Source organism: Onychomys torridus, chromosome 3, assembly GCF_903995425.1.
Source record: "Onychomys torridus chromosome 3, mOncTor1.1, whole genome shotgun sequence".
Lineage (NCBI taxonomy): Eukaryota > Metazoa > Chordata > Mammalia > Rodentia > Cricetidae > Onychomys > Onychomys torridus.
This window is the reverse complement of record NC_050445.1, coordinates 143,342,508-143,364,947: the sequence shown is the minus strand read 5'-3', so window position 1 is coordinate 143,364,947 and position 22,440 is coordinate 143,342,508. Positions and strand designations below refer to the sequence as shown.

The 22,440-nt window shown below is 39.5% G+C and overlaps 1 protein-coding gene across 1 annotated transcript; it reads left to right on the top strand.

The window, feature by feature from the left end:
* The first annotated feature begins 251 nt into the window (after window positions 1–251).
* Clec12b (C-type lectin domain family 12 member B) lies at window positions 252–9,123 on the top strand. The gene is made up of 6 exons (XM_036180361.1): window positions 252–342; window positions 2,684–2,782; window positions 4,618–4,833; window positions 5,299–5,453; window positions 5,730–5,845; window positions 8,973–9,123. Exons 1-6 carry the CDS (start codon window positions 252–254, stop codon window positions 9,121–9,123), a joined length of 828 nt encoding a protein of 275 aa, XP_036036254.1.
* Window positions 9,124–22,440: the final 13,317 nt, after the last annotated feature.

Sequence of the window (22,440 nt, the reverse complement as noted above, 5' to 3'; positions counted from 1 at the left end):
CTACAAACACATTATCTTGGCTTCCCAGCAAGGAACAATGCACTACAGTTGGAAATTGGCAACATTCTAGTTCTTAAGGAGAGTTTCTGATTTCTCTCACTTTCATTACAAAGAAATTGACTTTCAAAGTCAAAGGCTTCCAAAGGAGCAAAAGGGAGTGTCTTGTGTCTGTTATTTGTCTTGAAAAAGAACTGCCTGTACTGGACCTGAAGATATTGCAACACTGATTTATAGAATCACTTTCTCCTACGATGTCTGATGAAGTGACCTATGCAACGCTTATGCTTCAAGATTCTGCAAGAGTGAGAAGTAATCAAGATGGAAATAACCTGAGAAAAGAAGGTAAGAACTCAGATAAAGTATGTTATAACCTTGGAACTGACAGGTGTTAAGTGCTTGGAGATGTGGGCTTTGACACTGAAGGGGATGGAGAGTATGCAATATAATTCCCAAAATAGACAAATAGCCCTGGGATAGGTCAGCAGAGTGGGTGTCCTTAAGAAAATATATGGGGCTTTCAAGACCTTTGTGAACTCTATGAAATCACCGTCATGAAGCTCTTCACTATAGGGGGGAAAAATGAATGGATATGTCATAGAGATTGGGTCTGGGAGTAAGTAACCATCCTTGACTCTTATACCTTGTTAGCAATGCCAAGAGATATTCTTTTAGAAGCCAAAAGGGATTCTAAAATAAGTAGAGGAAGCTTTGCTAGTGCGTGGAATAATTTAGGGAAGGAATTGAGTATAGATAAATCACAAGTGAACAAGAACTAGTTTTTCCCCTTATGCTGTTTTTAATTTAAAGTCATTGGAACCCAAGTATAACTCAGAGCATTTATCAATAATAAATTCTATCTATATGTATCTTTATTGAAGTGTAGTTGTAAAGTAAAGTAAATAGTATCACAATTTCTGCAGTTATGCAGATGGAAAGGCTGAGTCTCAAAGGAGCTAGGTAGTTTGTCTAAGTTTTTGCGAGTGTGTGGTGGAGACAGTCTTCCAGCATCAGCTTATTCCCTTATGCCCAGCTGGCAGCAGTGTCACATCTCTAGAGTAAGACACCATTAAATACATAGGGCTATCTTCTTCACTTCCAAAGGTTTCATTACAGTCCTACTTGTTATCCTGACTCATATGAATTGCTTTTTTCTGCTCCTTGGATTTGCTTCTATACTGTGTGTGTGTGTGTGTGTGTGTGTGTGTGTGTGTGTGTGTGTATGTGTCTTAGGGAGAAGATACACAGAAACCAGCATAGAGTTTGTGGTGTTTACTAAAGGTGAGGTGATTATGCATACCTGTCTTCAAATTCTCATTCTAGCCTTTGAGGAAAGGGGTTATGTGACTATCCTACATATGCTACTGTACTCACCCAGCAAAAACATTGTGTGAATAAAGGAAGAGAAAGGTGACAGGTATTTTCATGACAAACATGGTCCAAGAGTTTCCTGCAGGTTCTCCGGGCTATCCTGCTGTTTGCAGGTTAGACTATACATTTTCATCTGGAATTAATTTACTACTTGTGACATAGAAAACAGGATAACAATGACTTAAAAGTTATTTTACCAAGTTAACATTACTTTTAAAAGTACAATCCACCTTTGTAAGGAAGGTAGAACCATCTCCTTTTGGATATGTGTGTCTTAAAACTCAGGGTCTCCCCTATTGTCAGCACCATTCCAGAGAACTCATCTCCACAAGTCATTCACAATACCAGTGAACTTAGGGAAGAAAGGTGGGGACTAATGCAAAAAACAAAAATTAAGAGAAAATCACTCCTTTTTTCCTCCTTTTTATTTATTATATTTGTGTTTTAATTTTACACATCAGCCATGGGTTCCCCTGTCCTCCCCCCTCCCGCCCCCACCTTCCCCCCAGCCCCTCCCCTCCATTCCCATCTCCTCCAGGGCCAAGATTCCCCTGGGGATTCAATTTAACCTGGTGGATTCAGTACAGGCAGGTCCAGTCCCCTCCTTCCAGGCTGAGCAAAGTGTCCCTGTGTAAGCCCAAGGTTCCAAACAGCCAGCTCAAGCACTAAGGATAGGTCCAGGTCCCACTACCTGGGTGCCTCCCAAACAGTTCAAGCTATTCAATTGTCTCATTTATCCAGAGGGCCTATTCCAGCTGGGGGCTCCACAGCCTTGATAAATGATGACCACATGAGAACAGGAAGAGGCAGAGTGCTGGAGAGGTCCCCAGAAATCCACAATGATACATCCTCTGTAGACTGCTGGCAATGGTCGAGAGAAAGCCTGATCTCACCTAGTCTGGTGATCAGATGCCCAAACACCCTATCAGTCGTGCTGGAACTCTCATCCAATAACTCATGGAAGTGGATGCAGAGATCCTCAGCCAGGCCCCAGGTGGAGCCCCAGGTGGAGCTCCAGGAGTCCAATTGTCAAGAAAGAGGAGAGACTATAAGAGTGTGAATTGTTGAGACTAAGACTGGAAAAGCACAGGGACAAATAGCCAAACAAATGGAGAAAATCACTCTTAAAAGGAAGGTGAGAAAATGGGAATCTGAGGGAGGGACCATATCATGCTTCATATTAGCCATTTTTCTAAACAGTGGGTTGAAAAAGCGAGGGAAAACATTAATATCAAGAAGCTCCCTGGGTAGGAGAAACACAACCAAATATAACAGAGTACTGTGGTTCTACTTGATCATCTCTGTTGGTTTCCAGGGCACCCAGCTCCATTCTCCATTTGGCGAGGAGCTGCCTTGAGCCTGATGACCCTCTGCCTGTTGCTGGTGACTGGACTAGTGACCTTGGGGATTATGTGTAAGTGAATTTGTATTTAACAAGAGAAAAGCAATTAGAAAAAATGTTGTACAGTATGCGAATTCAGGGAGAACATGTTACTAGCATACAGAATCCTCAAATCACTTCTGTTGCCCCAGATCCTTCCATTCTCCATCACACCTTCAAAAAACACTATTTCACTGCTGTGAGAATTCTACCCTACAGTCATTACTGTCTTCTGATGAACTAAATCACACTGTGAGGAGGACTCTTGTTTTCTTAGTTACTGGTTAAAATGGACAAACTCTTTTCTGAACAGACACACGCATTTGTTATTCTCAGTGAAAAAACAGGAAAGCAAGCTGGAGATGTATTTGCAGAAGGGCATGCAGTTCATTTACCTGGAACATAGCAGAAATCTAGCTCAATCTGCTCATCCATGACCTTCTCGGAGTAGAGAAAACATTTAAGTGGCAGCAACAACCTGACTTGCCTGAATGAGGAGAAACACACAGAGAAGGAAGAGAAGGAGTGGGAATTATGTCACACCTGGCAGACAGAATCATACCATCCATGTATGGCACAATGGAAGCCACTCCCTAGCAGACCCTAAGAGAAGATTCTTTTGATTCGTGTGCAGTTACAGGTGGACTAGCTAGGGCATTGTGCATTATGGTAAGTGGAAAGCTATCCTGAGGATATATATATGTTATAAAATGTTAAGTATGTGGTATAATAATAAAGAGTACTGATTTGGTCAGCACCCACTCTAAAGTGACTTATAGTCAAAAAAGTTTATTGGAAGATGCTATATGTTACTTTTCTTGTTGATGTGACAAAAAGCAGCTTAAATAAGGAAGGGTTATTTTGGTTCATAGTTTAATTAAGATGGAATATAGTCCCTCATGGTGGGAAGTCATGGAGACCAGCATGTACAGTAGTTGATCACACTACATCAATAGTCAGAGAGCAGAGGAAGGTGAATGCCATGTTCAGCTTGCTTCCTCCCGTATACTCAGTCTAGGTCCTCAGCTCAGGGGTTGATGCTGCCCACAGTCAAGGTGGATCTTACAATTTCAGTGAAACCTCTCTGGAAATGTCCATACAGACACATCCAGAAACTTGTCTACTAGGTGATTCTATACAGAGTCAAATTGACAATAAAGATTACTCATCACAGACACTAATGTCCCCCATGTTTTAGTCACTTATTTGCTTAAATGAAAGATTTCATTGACAGTTATGATTTGGACATATAAACACTGACTAATTATTTATTTTGTTCTTTGGAAAAGAAATCTGATTTTCCTGTTGAGATAATAGATACTCAGTAGATGCTATTAGGAGAATATGTTGCTTATCTTTTAAAAGATGCATACACCAAAACAAACTAAAGTAAAATAATGTTGACTCATAATGAAATGCATTGTAATTTTTTTGTAAGTTCAATGCACATTGTGGTCATTACACACAGTGTGCTAATGAATCACTGCACGAGCTTCATAAAAATAACGATGTTTTTTAAAAGATGAATGGATCCAGAACTAGAAATGGTTAGAATGGCCCAAGACCAATCTGGGATTAATGGCAAAACCCTGTCAGGGATAAAAGAAAGGGAAGAGAAAGAGATGGGGGAGGTGAGCAGAAGTCCCTTGTGCCCTCTACAAAGAAGGGAGAGGAGAGAGGGAAGAAGGAAGAGGGAGGAAAAGAAACGAAAGAGAGGGAGGAAAGAGAGAAAAGAAGGAGGGAGAGAGAAGAGGAAGGAGGAAGGAGGAGGGAGAGAAAGAATCCCCGGTGGCCTGGGAATCACACTCTTGAGTCAACCTGGCAGCCTTGTGAGAGCAGCAGGACACTTGTCTCATTATGTCTTTCAGTTTTGCAGATGTCTAATGATATTAACTCAGATTCAGAGACGTTGAGTCAACTTCAGAAAATCATATACCCACAGCAGAACAATCAGTCTGAAATATTGAACATTTCCTGGAAGGGTCCCACAGAGGAATCTCTCCAGTCCCAGATCTCTGCCCTCCTGGAGAGGCAGAAACAGATGGCTACCAAGCTCTGCAAGGAATTCCTCATCCATACTTCTGGTAATTTGACTAACATCTGCAAAAAGGCCAAATCAAGCCTGTCACCTTGCTCAAAGTCCCCACGTACAGCATAGCACCTAGAAGTTGTGTCCTTTAGCAATCCCTTGACCATGCCATTCTAAATTTACAAAGAACAAGGAAATACACATGTTTCTTTAATACTTAGAAAACAAGAGAATTTTATAATCATTTCCAGATGCTATCAGCCTGGATACTTCAACCTTTCACTTTATTGGCCACTTTTAGGTGCTCTGGTTTTCATAAGAATATTAAAAGCCTGGACCTATAAAGAGAATCTCCATTGTCCAACCCCAACTACAGTTCCTCTGTTTTCAGAAGTTCCTGGAATAGTATGTTTCAGTGTGCTTGTACTCAGATCTGTTGCCTGTGTGAATGACTTAGTTTCCAAAGGCTTCTGCAGTCAACCCACAGAGTGTGTACTTCTGAGTATAATTTCCTTTTCAGATCATAAGTGCAATCCTTGTCCTAAGACTTGGCAATGGCATGGGAACAGTTGCTATTATTTCACAACTCATGAAGAGAAATCCTGGCATGACAGCAGAAAGGACTGTATAGGCAAGAGTGCTGCTCTGGTGAAGATTGACAGCATCAAAGAAAGGGTATGATTGACTCTCTTCCCCCACCTATGGATATTACCCACACAATGAAAAATAAATAGGTGGTGCTTCTGTTTCATGATAGGAAATTAGTGGATTTTGAATGAAAACTAATAAATGAATTGAGGAACAGGGCATGGAACCCAAGACACAGCACATACTAGAAAGTGACCCATCACTGGACTATCCCCAGACAATAAAATAATTTAATAATTTTTAATATTTCCTCTTCAAACTAGCAGATAGCCTCTCACTTGATCTACTTCCGCCCTCCCCTAGGATTTTCTTCAGTCACAGCCATCACTCAAACCCTCTTTCTTTTGGCTGGGATTGTCCTGGAACTCAACTGGCAAACATTGGCTATGGGAAGATGGTTCGTCTCCCTCTCCAACCCTGTAAGTATCTGACTGTTGAGGGTGGAAGATCAAGACTTCCATAGGACTCTGAGAAAATGTATGTAAATTGAAAGAATTGTAAATCTAGATATGAAAAAAATAAGTATTTCAGTAGGGAATACATCAAGAGCTGGTAAGTAATTCCATCTATTTGTCAAACTCAGAGTAATGCACTGAACTCCATATGCTGTTTAGCTGTTTTCCTTATTAAGCATGTACATATAATAGTATGTTTAAAGTACTTTGCCAATATAAATCCTGGAAGGATGCACTTTCACATCCCCACTACATAATAAAAATATTATCACAGAGAGATTCACTGACATGCCTGACATTGCCCAGCTCAGATGTGATCAAATCAAAGCTGAACATTATAGATCACCTATTCATCCACTCAGCTATTTTGTTTTCTATCCTTTACAACCTTCAAGGGTGGTGTTTGTTATAAGGACACACACTTAAACATTGACATATTACTCACATTAAGTAATTGTTGGCCATTTTCTCATAGAAAGTAAGTCTGCCTGATTAGTTTGTGGATTAGCTTCAGGATGCAGACCACCAATTAGGTTACCTGGCAAGTGTCCTAGGCAAAATCTACTGCTGCAGAGTCTCAATGATGGTATTGAAAGTACACATCCAATCTCTACAGTTTGGGAAATCGAAGCTTTTTATATTTAAAGTTATAACAAAATAGAAGTCAACATTAAAAAATGTTTCAAAGTTACACCATCTGATCTTCTGCAGTTTTCAAAAGACTCCTTAAGAAAGAGGTCCAGATTCACTGGGAACCAGAAACCCAGTTGCCACTTGGAATCAGGCTGGGCTTACAGAGGAAGCCAGTGGATATGTGGTGTGGGTTGGGAGATGAAAACTAATGTTTGTTTCATCTACAAGATGGTACCATGGGATAAATCCTCATTTTCTCAAGAACAAGTTTTGTTTTGTCTTAACATTAGTGTTTAAAAATTATTTTTGTACTTGTTTATTTATTTGGGGAGGTCAGGGTTGTATGGTCCCAGGGCACACATGGAGATCAGAGGACAACCTTCAGGGATAAGTTCTCCACTTCTAGTATCTGGGTTCAGGGAATTGAACTCAAATCATCAGGCTTAGTGTCAAGGGCTCTTACCCACTAATTCATCTCAGAACTATTTTTTTTAAAGCAAGGACTAGAATGGTCAGTCAGTGGTTAACAGCACATGCTACTTTTGTAGAGGACCTGAGTTCAGATCCCATCACCCTCACATGACTTACAACCACTGTAACTCCAGCTCCAGATTTGGCTCCCTCTTACAACCTCTGTGGGCACCTACACACATGTATGCATAGATCCACAGACATACACACAAATAAAATAAGATGAATCTCTTATAAGAATAAAAGTTTGAAGGAACACATGACTTCAAATTTTTTTGAAAGACTTAAAACAAAGACAAAATTGGCAAACATCATACATCAGAATTTAGTGAATTGAAATAATTGTACTTACATTTTTAAAATTTGTAACTTTTACATTAAGTGAGATTTTATGTCATGAGTATCTCTCCCCCTCCAAATACTCAAAGCATCCATCTCACTCTGTTTTACTCTTGCGTGTATTTTGTCAACATTTTGTAATTATAATCATTTCATTTTTGTTCGAAGCTGCTTGGATTCAGCTGTGGATCACCAAATACTATGAACAACAAATAATTATATGTCTATTCTTTTCTCCGTAAAGATCCTAGAGATTTTTCTAGGACTTTTCCTGTTCAAATATGTGTCTCCCAGGGTCTTATCACCATTGCTATATTTGGTTAGCCTATTTTCACACTAGCCGTAATAGCAAAAGGCTCACTTTAAACAACAGAGACAAAAAGGACAATTACTCTTTTTCAAAACAGAGTAACTGGGTGGAGAGTGCTCACAGTTGACCCAAAGAGAGGAGGGCTGTTAGACCAAGACCATCTAGGAGTGGGACCGAGCACCATGTAAATGCAGTGCAATTCCTGGGTTAGAATGTACTTTTCTCCTGTATGAATGCTAGTCATTCTTGATTCATCTACTGGATCCTGTGAACATGGAGAGGAAATGTTTGGTGTGCAGAGACCGCAGACAATGACTGTAGGTCATGCAGCTGTCAGATAACCCAGCTCTCTATACGCAGCCTAAAAATACTGTACTTCAGACATCGCAGCCGCTTTCTTGGATCACAAATAAGGACTCTCTGATCAAGATATATTCAAATAGTAATGTTTGATAGGCTTAGCTCTGATGAATAAAATAACATGGCATCCCAGTGTTCATCAGCTGGAAAAAGCAGTGCTTGCAACACACATTTAGGCTGAGCATGCATGATTTTTAAGGACAACGTTTAAGGGTTATCATTAAAGTTGAGCCAAGAAGCTAGAAACGATTTCCTGATCAACCAATCACATCAGTAAGTCATTCATTTCCTCGCTCAGACTCTGTCTTATTTTCTCAAATGTATATGAAAGCATGAATAATTACATTTTTTGCATAGCAAAACATCAAAACTTTTTACATGGTATTGCTTTATTTTTCTAGTTTTTATACTAAAAATTGAAATGTAAAAATGAACTATCAGTTCTAATGTAATCTGCACTGAGTGCATTCCAGTAGTAGAATTCCATAATACTCATGGGAATAATAATCTCCAAGCCATAACCTACAAATTCTTCTTTTTTATTTAATATAGTATAGTATACTATTATTTAATTCATCTCCTCCCAGATCCTCTCCATCTCCCCACCCATCTAACTCCACACCTCCTTTCTCTCTTTCCTTAGAAAGCAAATAGGCCAATAAAAAATGTGCGAAGGGTCAGGCATGGGTCCCCTCTCTCATGGGGTAGGCTTGAAACTCAATCAGAAAGTGATTGGTTACTTCCACAACTTTGTGCCAGATTTAAATATATTCTTCTTAAAGAAATATTTTTCCTGGGATCAAAATTAACATGAGATAAAGCACTCAGAGATGCTGGCATTACAGATCCTGATGATTTATGGAGGCTGGGATCTCACAATAGTATGGGTTTTCCCTCTAAGGGTGACTAAGAATACTTAATTCTAATTAAATTTCATATATAATAATTGTAATTAATTTTAAATCAATTACTTTCCAGATTTACCAATCAGGAGCATGCCAGGTTCAATGGATCTAGAGGGTGCGCTTATTTTGAAAGAGGGAATGTCTACATTTCTCGCTGTAGTGCTGAAATTTCTTGGATTTGTGAGAAGACCGCTTCCCTGGTGAAGATTGAAGATTTGGATTAATCTGACTCTTTTAAGAGTATCGAAAAGAAAGGGCCTATTGTAGATCCATGCGAGAAAGGGGGAAGCTATGGTATTTGAGCCCAAAACTGACTAAAAAGTGATTGTGCTTCAATTACCCCACAGATAAACTTGTTTCACAGAATATTCTCCGCTTCACTGTCTGACTTTCTGACCAGGTTTTCCCATTACTCGGGTCTTACAATGATCCTGAGTACCCAGGGAGGAACATATCATTTCAGTTCGTCTCTGAATAAACATTGTTTCTTGCTTTATTCTTACATGTTCACACACAGACTGGTGATATTTAAATATCAACCACCAGACCAACATGGGTCACCGGAAGGGAGCAAGTTCCAGGAGACCCCTGTTATAAAGACTGCCCAATCGTGTACAGGTTTGAGGGAGTCCAAAGCAAAGGGCCTGGCAGCAGTGCTGTGTTGCGGAATTGGAAATACTTTACTGTTTTAAAGACTGTTCTTCTGAACCCATTTAAGAGCTAAGTATCAGCCTCCATGTGCAGAGTGACTCTGCTTTGTCTTCCTATGAAACTGCACTATCAATTCTCATAACCGACAGACAGCCTAGATGAGATAAGATCAACACTGCCTCTTAATATTTTCATCATTTATTTAGACTAATAATATTCAGGCTATCAATTTTGTAGCTGGGTATTATCAGAATAATAAAGATGTTTATTATTTTAATATTAATATGCTATTTCATTTTATTTTCTATGTGCATGTATGTATAAGTATCAGGTATGTGTGTGTGGGTTTGTGCACATGTATAGATACCTATACTTGTGCATAAGTGTGGAGACCAGAGGAGAGCCTTGGTTGTCCTCCTCTATCACTCCCCACCTTATCTTTGACGCAAGGTCTCTCACTGAACCTGGAGCCTGTGAATTTTCTTTTCAGCTAGGCTGGAAGCCAGTGATCTCCAATCATCTTTCTGTAGGTACTGACTGGGCTTACAGGCATGTGCTTGACCATACCTGGTTTATTACTGGGTGCAGGTCTAAACTCCCATCCTTATGTTTGCTAAGCAAGTGCTCACAACTGCTAAGACATTTCTCTGTCACTGTTTCTTTTTCTTCAGAGAACTACTAAAATATTATTTGAAGACATATCATCATAACAATTATTTTTTAAAACTTTCCTGAAACAGTTTGCCACATGCCTGCAGGAGATAAACACTGTAAATTCAGGCATCAAGAATTTTTCTAAGGGTTGGGGATTTAGCTCAGTGGTAGAGTGCTTGCCTAGCAAACACAAGGCCCTGGGTTCGATCCTCAGCTTCCAAAAAAAAAGGACCTTTCTGGAGCGAAATTATGGATTTCAGGATATTCACAAAGGATATGGTTTTTATTTTTCTCTTCAATTAATTATGTACTAATTGCATAGTTATCATCTAGAAATAATATTAATTGACTTGTGGTACCAATTTTGAACAGTGGCCTAAAATTTACTGGAAAAATGGATTGCTTTCTGAATACTGTAGTAATTCTTTGAAACAACAACTTCACAATACCACAGAGTAGGTTATTATCTTTAAAATGTTAAAATTGAGCCGGGCGGTGGTGGTGCACACCTGTAATCCCAGCACTCGGGAGGCAGAGGCAGGTGGATCTCTGTGAGATCGAGGCCAGCCTGGTCTACAGAGCTAGTCCAGGACAGGCTCCAAAGCTACAGAAAAACCCTGTCTCAAAAAACAAAACAAAACAAAACAAAAAAGTTAAAATTGTGACCTCATTATCATATAATATATATCCAAGCAAATTCTAGAACAAGGGAATAAGATTCAATGTTGATATCTAATAAGACTACAAACTGACTGTAAGCAGACATTTTAAAATACAGGTTATTTATTTTCACCATAATGTAAGTGCAGAGCATCTACTAATTCTCACCGAGAGCTGAATCACAAGTGAAGTATACATATATTGAAATGAAAGTTTTATTCTTCCATTTCTCATAAGCAGATTTCTGTCACTCGTCCTAACAAGTGGAATTGCTCATTAAACATCAACACTCTGCCCCGACTCCCACACATTTGGCTTTCTCTTTATTCCCACGGGAAAGATCATTTCTTCTACTTTCCCTCCTTCTCTACCCAAAGAATCTGCTATTTATAAGCTAATCTCTTTGCTTGTTATTTTGTTCCCATAAAGACATTATAATTTTCTCCTGGCATCTTATATTTTTTCATGCCTATCTCATGGCCACTGTGACTTTTACACTCATTCAAAAAGAAACTTTGTCTAACTTCACAGAAGCTCTGGATTTTGATAATGTCAGACCACTCAACCCATCCACCCTGCATCTTGCTGTTGCCACACCATCCCCAATATCTTTGAAGAAATTAGGGTATCTTGATGCATCCATTCCTGGGATTCATTGCCCTTGTACGTCAGAATACCCCACCATCCTTTGTTGTATTCTGATAGCTGGCTTCTGAGATGGGATTGTTCCAAGGAATTTTTCTTTTCTCTCTCTGTGTGTTCACCCATAGATGATTAAAAAAGAGAGCTGTGTGCCGGGCAGTGGTGGTGCATGCCTTTAATCCCAGCACTAGGGAGTCAGAGCCACATGGATCTCTGTGAGTTTGAGACCAGCCTGGTCTACAGAGCTAGTCCAGGACAGGCACCAAAGCTACACAGAGAAACCATGTCTCACAAAAAATAAATTAATTTAAAAAAAAAATTGATATTTGGAAATCATGTCACAGATCTATAGGATCAGATACTTGGAGAGGTAGGACTAGAAAAATTTAAATTTGATAATCTCTGCAATGTTTCGTGGGATCACAGCCTGAAAAATGACCTCAGTACAAATTTCCTGAGCAGACAGGTTATATAAGGTACTTCTCTGTTGTGATTAAAACACCATGACTGTAACAGGAATCTTAAAAGGTCTTAAAAAAGAAAAACAAAAAACAAAAAACAAAGCCAGATATTGGGGTGAAAAGCTGAAAGATCAGAGAGGCAGAGCAAGCCAGACAAGTTTTTACCTCTATGAAATCCTTTGCTGCCAAAACAGAGAGGTTGTCTGTTTACTAATGCCTTATGTACCTTTTTGTGCCCTGCTATCTTACTTTGAAGCTTCCTAGTGCTGGGATTAAAGGCATGTGCCACCACACCTGGCTCTGTTCAAGACTCAGTGTGGTCTTGAACTCCGGAGATCTGGATGGATCTCTGCCTCCCAAATGCTAGGATTAAAGGCATGTGCTATCACTCTCTGACTTCTACTTTTAATATAGTGGCTGGCTTTGCCCTCCAATCCCCAGGCAAGCTTTATTGGGGTACACAATATATCACCACACATGGCCAAGGCAACTTACAGGAAAAAACAGGGTTTGTTTGGACTTTTAGTTCCAGAGTGACATGGGTAGGCATGGCAACTAGCAGAAGGTGTGCTACTAGGGAAGAAATGTGAGAGATCATATCTTTAACTGAAAGTACCACAAAGCAGCATGAACTGGAAGTAGAGTGAGGCTCCATACTTGCAAAGCTCAAGCCCCATTGACATATTTTCTCCAGCAAGGCTACACTTCGTAAACTTCCCCAGTGTCACCATCTGGGGGACAAGTGCTCAAATGTCTGAGCTTATGGGGGACAGTCTTATCCAAACCCCAACACAGACAAAAATACTGGTGACATGTCAGAGTAAATGACTCTCTATGAAGAAATAACAAAAATACTCCTTATTCAGGGAACCCATAAAAGAGGAAGTAGAAGGAGTGTGGGAGTGTCTTAGGATTTTTTTTTTTCTGTGAAGAGACACCATGACCATGGCAACTCTTATAAATAAAAACATTTCATTGAGGTGGCTCATTTATGGTTTACACGATTACAACTGCCCAGCTTGAGTGACAAACATTTTCAAGAAGATTATTCCACAACACTTTGTTTTTATCTTATTGTATTTTATTTTCTTATGAAAAATAGAGCAAATAAAATTTATGCTTAGGATTTTAAGAGAAAATTAGAAAAAAAAGAAATGAAATTTGGCTGAGTGTTTAATTTCACCACTGAAGTCAAGTGATAGATATAAAAATACCATGAGTCCAACTAATAAATAATACTATAGTTTAGCAAATATAAAAATAAACTATTAATACTTCTTGTGTTAAAGGAGCAACCAGGTTACCCAGGTCTGCTTCACAAACACTATAAAATAACAGCCAGTCACTAAAACAGCCAAATATTTCCTGATAACCACTGATGCTCAGACTGTTCTTAGTTTACAGCTGATGGTTGATTTTTTTTAACAGTAAGCCCAGTCACATATTATTTGGGCCAGGACAAATAATATGCTTATAATATAAACTCCTCTTCTCTCCTTGGGGTTCAAGGATCCTCCATCCTGTTGCTGCCCAAGACATGCTTCTACCCATGAACCCTGATGTGTTATGCTTTGTGTGAGACTGGATCTACTTTTTCAGTTTCTTGACACCTCCTATCTTTGCCAGTTGGTTATTATACACTGAGTTTTTCCAGAAACAGTTCTACAGCCAAGGAGATCATGGAAGATCTAAAAAGAGACAGAAATAATGATAATTCTGGCAAATTTGCCACTGAAACCAAAACATGATGGGGTTAGCATAAAACAAGCACATAAAAGCAATGGCACAGAATGGAGATCGCAAAGCAAATGTGCAAATTTGCAGCTGGTTTGGTTTTGGTAAGAAACTGTGTCATCTGTAAACAAAGGTGAGAAATCTGGGTCTTTATCTGCAGAAGATGAAGCTGAACTTCCTCTCCATTCATTCAAACAAACTCCAATGAATTAAGGATACAAATACAAGACTAGGAACTGAAATTACTGAAAGAAAACCTCAGAAAAAAAATGATTCAGGACATTGTTCAGGGCAAGGAAGTTTTGGATATGTACCCAAAATCACAGGAAAGAAAGACAAAGCAGACAGATGGAGTTATGTTGGGCTTAAAGACTACCTGTCAATGGAAATTATCAACTAAATGAAAGGGCATGCAGAACGGGGGAAATATTTACAAAAATCAGCTGACAGAGGATTATGACCAAGAATATACAAGGAACTCTAATAACTCAATAATGAAATAAAGCAAATAGTTATTAAGAAAACATCTTATTGATAAATGGATAAAGAAAATGTGATATGGGGGAAGAGAAGTCAACGCTATAGGAAAGGGAAAGGACAGTGAAGAAGTTGACTATAGGAAGAGTTGAGGCAGAGGCGAGTAGATTCAAATAGTATTTGAAACTCTCAAAGAATGAATAAAACTGTTATTTTTAAGAAACAAAAGGCTGAAATAGGAGGATCACTAAGAGTTTGAAACCAGCCTAGCCCAGGCAATACAGAAAATCTAAGGCAAGTCTTGGCAACATAGTAAAGTCCTATGTTACAACAAAACAAAACACCCACCAATAAATAAATAAATGAGAAAATATAATACATACCCAAAATGAAATATTATCCAACCATATAAATGTATTTTTAACACTTGTAATACCCTGAATGAAGCCATAGAGTAACAAATGAAGTTTGTTATGTTAAATTAGTAAAGTATAGAAAAGGCAAATTACCAGACAGTGATGTCACATGCCTTTAATAATCCCAGCACTCGGGAGGCAGATGCAGGCGGATCTCTGTGAGTTCGAGGACAGCCTGGGCTACAGGGTGAGTTCCAGGAAAGGCACAAAGCTGCACAGAGAAACCTTGTCTCAAAAAAAAAATGAAGAAAGAAATAAAAGAAAAGAAAAAGAAAAGAAAAGGCAAACGCCACATGTACCCATTTACATGTGGAAAAAGTTATCTCATATAAGTAGGGAGTAGAGGATGGTAACAGAGTCTTGGGATGAGTGTAGAGGAAGAAGAACAGAGACAGCCATAGCTACTTGGTGCAGTTTATTGAAAACATAACTAAGAATACTCAGTAGCACATTAGATAACTATGGCTGGTAACAAAATCTATAATTTAAAACACCTAGTAGAGATTTTAAATGTTCTTAACATAAATAAATGATAAATATATGAGGTGATGGATGTGACAACTGTTTATTGGGTCATTGAACATAGAGATGTCACACTGTGCCCCACAGATGTGTGCAACCGCTGTGAGTCAACAAAAAGTGCGCGCGCGCACGTGTGTGTGTGTGTGTGTGTGTGTGTGTGTGTGTGTGTGTGTGAAAGACAAATGAGATATATAAAGGAGATGCCGAGTGACGACCAATTAAGTCTAGCCATTATTTCTAGCAGTGTTGCCTGAGTGTCCTTGAGTGACACATTCTTCCAGTCTATACCCAGACCCACAGAGTGTCTGCACGGTTCTCACTACTGATGTCCTTCTTGCATGGAGATGCTCAACAAGGTGCTGGTTAGCTTTGTTTGCTTTGTCACCTTCACACAAGCCTGGGTCATCTGGGAAGGGAACCTCAGTTGAGAAAATGCCTTCATAAGACTGGCCTGTAGGAAAGTCTGTGAGACATTTTCTTGTGTAATATTTGATGTGGAAGGGCCCATCTTACCGGGAAGCATCATTCCTGTACAGGTGGTCCTGGGTTCTAGTAAAAGTCAGGCTAAACGAGCCATGGAGAACAATACAGTAAGCTGCACTCACCATGGCTCTGCTTCAGTTCCTACTTCCAAGTTCCTGCTTTGGGTTTTGTAATCTATAAGGGAAATAAACCATGACCTTTTGGTTATGGTGTTTTTACTATAGAAATAGAAAGCAAACTAAGACAAATGTTTAATTCTCTATCAGCTGTTTGTGCAGAAAAATCACCAGAGTATGAGGAAAGACATTTCTTCATACAGCCAAACACCAGTTCATGGAGATAAAAGAGCAGGAACTAAGGACCAGCAGCAGGTGGAGATAACACCAGGAGATCAGCCTAGGCAGTTCCTAGAGCTGGGGTTGCTGCAAATGGATTATTTTTATATTTCCCATGTCCATTGTGAGATGGTATCCAGAAATGAGGTAGACGATAGTGTTCATGCCCATTCATGTTCCTCATTCTTTATTAGTTGAAATTGAAAAGTATGCAGATACAAAAGGAAACCCTGGAGGAACTGGTAAAAAGACCATTATTTCTAGTTAACTGTGTTTCTGAGAAAATTACCCCATGAGTAAACTTAAGTGGGAAATCCTCCACCTCTTAGGTTTGATTCAGTATTTCTGTTGTCTTTTTTTTTTTTTTAAGGGGGGAGTAAGCATACTCTAATTTACAGGGTATATATTAGCTTGTTGTATATCAACTGGACACATGCATGAAAGAAGGAGACAGAGACAGGGGAAGAGAGAGACAGAGGAAGAGAGAGAGGGCTGGGTGATGGCGGCAGCAGCAGCAGCAGAGCACGCCTTTAATCCCAGCACTTGGGAGGCAGAGGCAGGTGGATCTGTCTGAGTTTGAGGCCAGCCTGGTCTACAAAGCGAGTTCCAGGAAAGGCACAAAGCTACACAGAGAAACCCTGTCTTGAAAAACGAGAGAGAGAGATTCTTCAGAAAACCACTTCTGTGCTCTTACAACTTGTTATTAATGTCAGCTCTTAGACATAATTTAATTGCTGTAATTTTTTATGTAATTTTTTGTTTTCAGGATTTTTTTTTCTTCAAATATACAGGAGGACCACGATTTCAATTAAAGCAGGAACACACAAATATGAGGCTCTTCTGGACTCTCCTGTCTCAATAAACAAATGAACAACAGGTTTTATTAGTGTGTATCATAGCACCATACAAGAAAAATGTCAGACATCAGAGTGAAGGTTTTTAAGAACACAGCTGACCTCACTGTGGTATGAACTGGTTTCTTATGACAAACAGTGTAGAGCAGAAATAAAATTAGATCATCATAGAAATAAACAGCTTGCATCCCATTTCCTTCAGAAAGGAGTTTTGGTAAACAACAACTAATCCTACTCTAGCCAGCTTCATCAGATGTGGCGCTCTCTAGAAATGGAGCACTATCTATTCAGTGCTTTGTGTAGAGCGCCCACTGCGGGATATATAGCGTCTAAAATTAGTAGATTTAGAAATAAGTCTTCATAAGTAGTAGCTACTTTCTTTTTATAAATCTAGAATTTCCTTCATTGTTCCCCAAAGCAGTGATCTTTTCATTTCTCTGCCAGCATTCAACTCCTCCCTTCGCTCTGGCCAACTTCTTCTTTCACTGATGCAGGCAGTTATATTTTTCTACTTGGGACTGTGAAGCTCCATGTTTAAATTTCCATTTCAGAAAATTCTAGGGTGGCAGGCAGTCTTACAGATCCCCAACTGCTTTTATGGTCAAAAGACGCCCGGTTAAAGGATATTAGAAATGTAGTTTTTTTCATGGCAATATATGTTCTTAAACAAGTTTGGCACCTGATTTTTATTATACTTTGGATTTTGCTCCAACATCAAGTGATTGTTGAACATAAGCTAGAAAGGGGTTTTAGTTTAGTAAATTAAATATTTCTATCAATTTATTAGATCTTCATACTGAAGGTTCTGCCTTCAAAGCCTGGTTTAACAAGATTAAATACAGGGCTGCAGAAACAACTAACAGTTAAGAGAGCTTTCTGTAGAATCATAAGAACCACACTCTGTCACACAATTATCAAGCCAGGCCTCTCACACAGAGACGGGGAGGAAGTGCATGTAGCTCAGCCTTTTTCTGGCCTCTGTCTGTACACATACACAAACAAGTTTACAGAGAGAAAAATAAAAGAGGGTAGTTTTGATATTTCACTTTGTGATTCATTATTTCCATGTTTAATATTCTGAGAGCCCTTGGAGTTTGCTCTTATTAAACCTGATCATGCCTCAGAAATGCCCTTAGCCTTTATAGACATGGTTTTCATTGGATTACATTTATTTGAAACTTCTAGTTTTACAATTTGTGATGTTCAAAGGCCACAAAGTATATCAAGATTTTTACTTTAGTGGAACATCATTTAAATACTGGAGTTCTCCATTTTTCTTTTTGGTTTGCTTTTTGTTGTTTTTGAGGCAGACCTGGTCTTATGCATTGCAGGCTGGTCTTATAGTCACTATAGAGCTAAGAATTACCTTGAATTTCTGATTCTCCTGCCCCCAGTTTCAGAATTCTGGACTCTCACAGCTGTCTTACTTTGCTTTCTGTTGCTGTGATAAACATGGTGACCAAACTCTATGCCTAGGCATAGCGATGCTGCTGTGATTAAAAATATTTTTTCTGCTTTCATACCCAAAGGAAGTTTCATTTAAAGATGCAAGTCAATCGAAAAACCAAACCAAAAATGCAAGTCAAATCCATATAACTAATTAAATATGAAGTTTCAAAAGTGTGTGGGCTTTGGGGGAAATCTCCAGAGTTCTTAAATCCAACTGAAGAGACTACAGATGTTTATGAAACCAACAGGGATCTAACAGCAAATCCAAATATTCTGAAGCCACTTGTAAAGTGAGGGAACACTGTGGTGGTATTGTGTTCCCCAAAATATTGTGCACCCTAATAAATTTATCTGGGGTCAGAGAACAGAACAGCCACTAAATAGAGAGGCTAGAAAATGGTGGCACTCACGCCTTTAATCCTAGCATTCCAGAGACAGAAATCCCTCTGGATCTCTGTGAGTTCAAGGCCATACTGGAAACAGCCAGGCTTGGTGACACACGCCTTTAATCCTAAGAAGTGAGCCTTTAATCCCAGGGAGTGATGGCAGGAAGCAGAATATATATATATATGGCATGAAAACCAGAAACTAGAAGCATTTGGCTGGTTAAGTTTTCAGGCTTTGGAGCAGCAGTTCAGCTGAGACCCATTCTGAATGAGGACTCAGAGGTTTCCAGCCTGAGGAAACAGGATCAGCTGAGGAACTGCCGAGGTGAGGTAGCTGTGGCTTGTTCTGCTTCTCTGATCTTCCAGCATTCACCCTAATAACTGACCTCAGGTTTGATTTTATTAACAAGACTCGTTAAGATTCATGCTACAGAACACCTGAGGGGACCAGTAAAAGATTCTTTCTTGCTTGGCTTAAGGGGCGGCGTGTCTCACTGTGTAGCTGAGCCTGGCCCAGAACTCAGCTGTCCTGCATCAGCCTCCTGAGTGCTGAGACTACAGATATATACCACCCCCCTTGTTGAGTATCGTTCAATGCCTTCTATAGCAGGTCAGATTGGATGGGAGCTGTACCGAGGCTGCTGCACACAGAGACCAGATCTTCTGTTTTCAGCGCAGTCTGACCTATGTGGTAGTATTCCAGCTAAAGGGGCCCTAAGCCACCAGCGGAAAGTTCTTCTATACTGCCACAAGAGGGCAGTATCCTTTCAGGCATAAAACTGGTTCCTCCCAGCCTCAGGGAGGTTTTCTTGGTTGGCATTCTGGGTGCCCAGAATCTATTCCATGACAAATCTTCTAACAAGCTATTCATTCCTGCCACAGTTGTTCAAGCACTAGCACTAGAAATTGTTTTGGGGATCAAATTTAAGAATAGAATCCAAAAGTTCTGGATTCAAAAGTCTAGATTTAGAAGTGCTAAGATTCAGTTTCACTGGTGTAGGGTGTGTTGATAGAACACTATGAAAAACAGAAAATGCTTATAAATTATTGTCACCTGGAACCAAGTACCAATAGTATCATGGGTTTCAAAAGACAAAATTATGTTACAGCAGTAGAGGGTTAGGGTACATATAGAGAAAACAATTTGACGTTTTCCAGTTTCTTCTAAAGTTTGCAGAACTTGCAGGAATTAACAATCAAAGCAAAGCTTTAATTTTTCTTCCAGTGCTCATGTAAGAAATATAAAAGTCTCTACCTTCTGTTAAAGTCACTCCTAGATTCTCTAGCCAAAGAGCTGCTCTCCAGTTAATAAACACTGGAACCCCCAGGCTTTTGATTTACAATTTAATACAGTCGTACAACCTTCAGAGATTTCTCAAAGGGACCACTAACAGAGAATAAGACTTGATGGAACTTCTGTAAGATCTGGACAAAGCTGAAGACTCGGAGTTTCCATTATACTGATCCTCTTCTGTAATACCCCCATATCATTTAAACTTTATTCTCCTCTTGTATTTTTTTTTTTTCTGAAGGCAAATATGCTTTGTTTTGTTTTTCTTAGTATGGAAGCACAACTCCATTGTGGATTCCATTCCTCTCAATAATAATCAGTGTATGTCACAGTTAATACTGCCAGTGTGACAGAACCTAAAATCACCCAGGAGACAAGCTTCTGGGTGTGCTTGTTTAGGATACTCTACTTTAGGTTACTTGAAGTGGAGAGACCTATTGTGAGCACGGGAGAGAACATCCTGTGGGCTGCATCCTGAAGTGAATGAAAAGGAGAAAGCAAGCTGAGCACAAACAGTTACTGTTCTCCGTTTCTATGGCTGCATTATGACCAGCTACTTCAAGACCCTGCTACGATAACTTCCTCGTCAGGTGACCATGCCAGGGAAGGTGTTTGTGGATCAATAGGCTAAGAAATGGAGTATACTCTCCAGTGGGGATCGAGGAAATATAACAATTTTAGGGGCAGAACAGAAAAGACTGCCAGCTCTCTCACCTGCCCCAGGCATTGATGGGTAGGGGAGAAATCTAAATTTTTACATTTGAAAAAGAACCAGTATATTTTACATCTTTAGGGTGCATACCCACTCATCAACAGTTTTTTAATGACAGGAAATTGAGGTCAGAAATGAGAACAAGGAATTAATTCTCATCTTTGATCACCAATCAATCCTAGCAAGAAAAGTATATCGGCTAATAATAACTGGGCTGCTTTTTTGTTTAATCCCAAACCTAATGAATCTATCACTCAGCTATGTGTCCTTGTGAACTTTACATTGTTTTATAAGGTTTTTACCTAAGAGCGATTATCAAAACATCTTAATCTAACCTGAAGTCATTTTAAGGCTTTGTTTCAGCTGTGATGCACTCTGAAACCTGTGAACACACTCCCAAGACTAAGATTAAAACAATTTAAACTAGCTGGGCAACTGGGACTCAGTTGTTTTCTTAATCACTAACCTAAGTCACAGTCTAAATGGCTCCTCAGAAGAAACGCATGTGTTCTAGCTGTGTGTCATTTCCTTATTTTATATTTTATCCTCTGCAGCCTCTGCTTTATCAAAGGCAGGGGCAACTGATATGGATTCACAACATGCCTCCATAGTTGGGCATGGTTGCACATGCCTGGTGGAACCTAGTCACTTGCGCCTAGTCATTTCTGGGTCAAAACATGTCATATGACCAGGATCCTGGGGCTTTGCATGGTTGCATAAAGTGCACAGTGCAACCATGTGATCCTCACGCATGTGTAGAATAGCCACATGGGCCTGTGTGTGCAGGCATGGCCCAGCCTTTATAAGCTGGTGCCATGATTCCCGGCTCCATCTTTACTGTTGTGTCTTTCCACAGGCCTGTGCACCTCTGTCTCTTTACCCTATCTTAATAAAACTCTTGTTAGTGGATTCTGTCATGTTTCATGACATTTCCTCACAAGATAAGAGCATTGCAAATAACCAACAGCAACATTTTAGTCTACCTTTACCTATGTTAATTTTTCCACTAAACTGACCTCTATCATAATCTCTTACTATATTTATCAAAACCCCTCAATAATCAAAATCCTATTTAAACTAACACTATTATTGTATAAAGTAACTGCATCAGTTAAACAGTGCAGCTTAGGAAGAAATCATCTTCTTCATAATAATCCTCAGGTAAAAATGCCCAGTAGAACAGGGTATTTCCAAGAGATGATCATAGTGCATTAAGGGCAGTGGGGATTCCCCACACCCATTCACACCATTCCAGGTACCAGAGAAAAATGACAGTGGCAAACATGCAAAGACACAGCAGTAGCAAGAAATATTCCAGGGAGGAGGCTCTCAAGCTTTGCCTATCTGAGATTCACCCATCAGGGTTTTATTTCCTGGTGGGATGATCCCCTGAAGTCAATTGCATCTGCTGCTTTATGCATTGTCCAGAGTCGGGGGAAGACACTATGTCTGGTGTAGGATATCTGAGGAAAAAACATCTATGTACACTATGCTCTTATGTCTATTAACTTTATTCCTCTAAGACAAAATTCTATCTTTACAGGTACAGATCAGTCAGGCATTCAGGACAGGAATAAATCTAGATACACCAAGCTCTTTATCCGTCTACTTTATTTCTCTGGGTTGAAACCCTGTCTACAAATCTTCAGTTCTGTCCTGACACTCAGTTCCTCTTTGTCCTCCATTTACTGCCCTTTCATAGTCCTGCTAACAATTAAGCTCTTATGCTTCCCGCCTCATCTTCATCCTCTGTTTCTTCGCCCTCCATCTCTACTTGTTCTCTACTCCTGGCTCTGATGAACTCTACAAGAGTT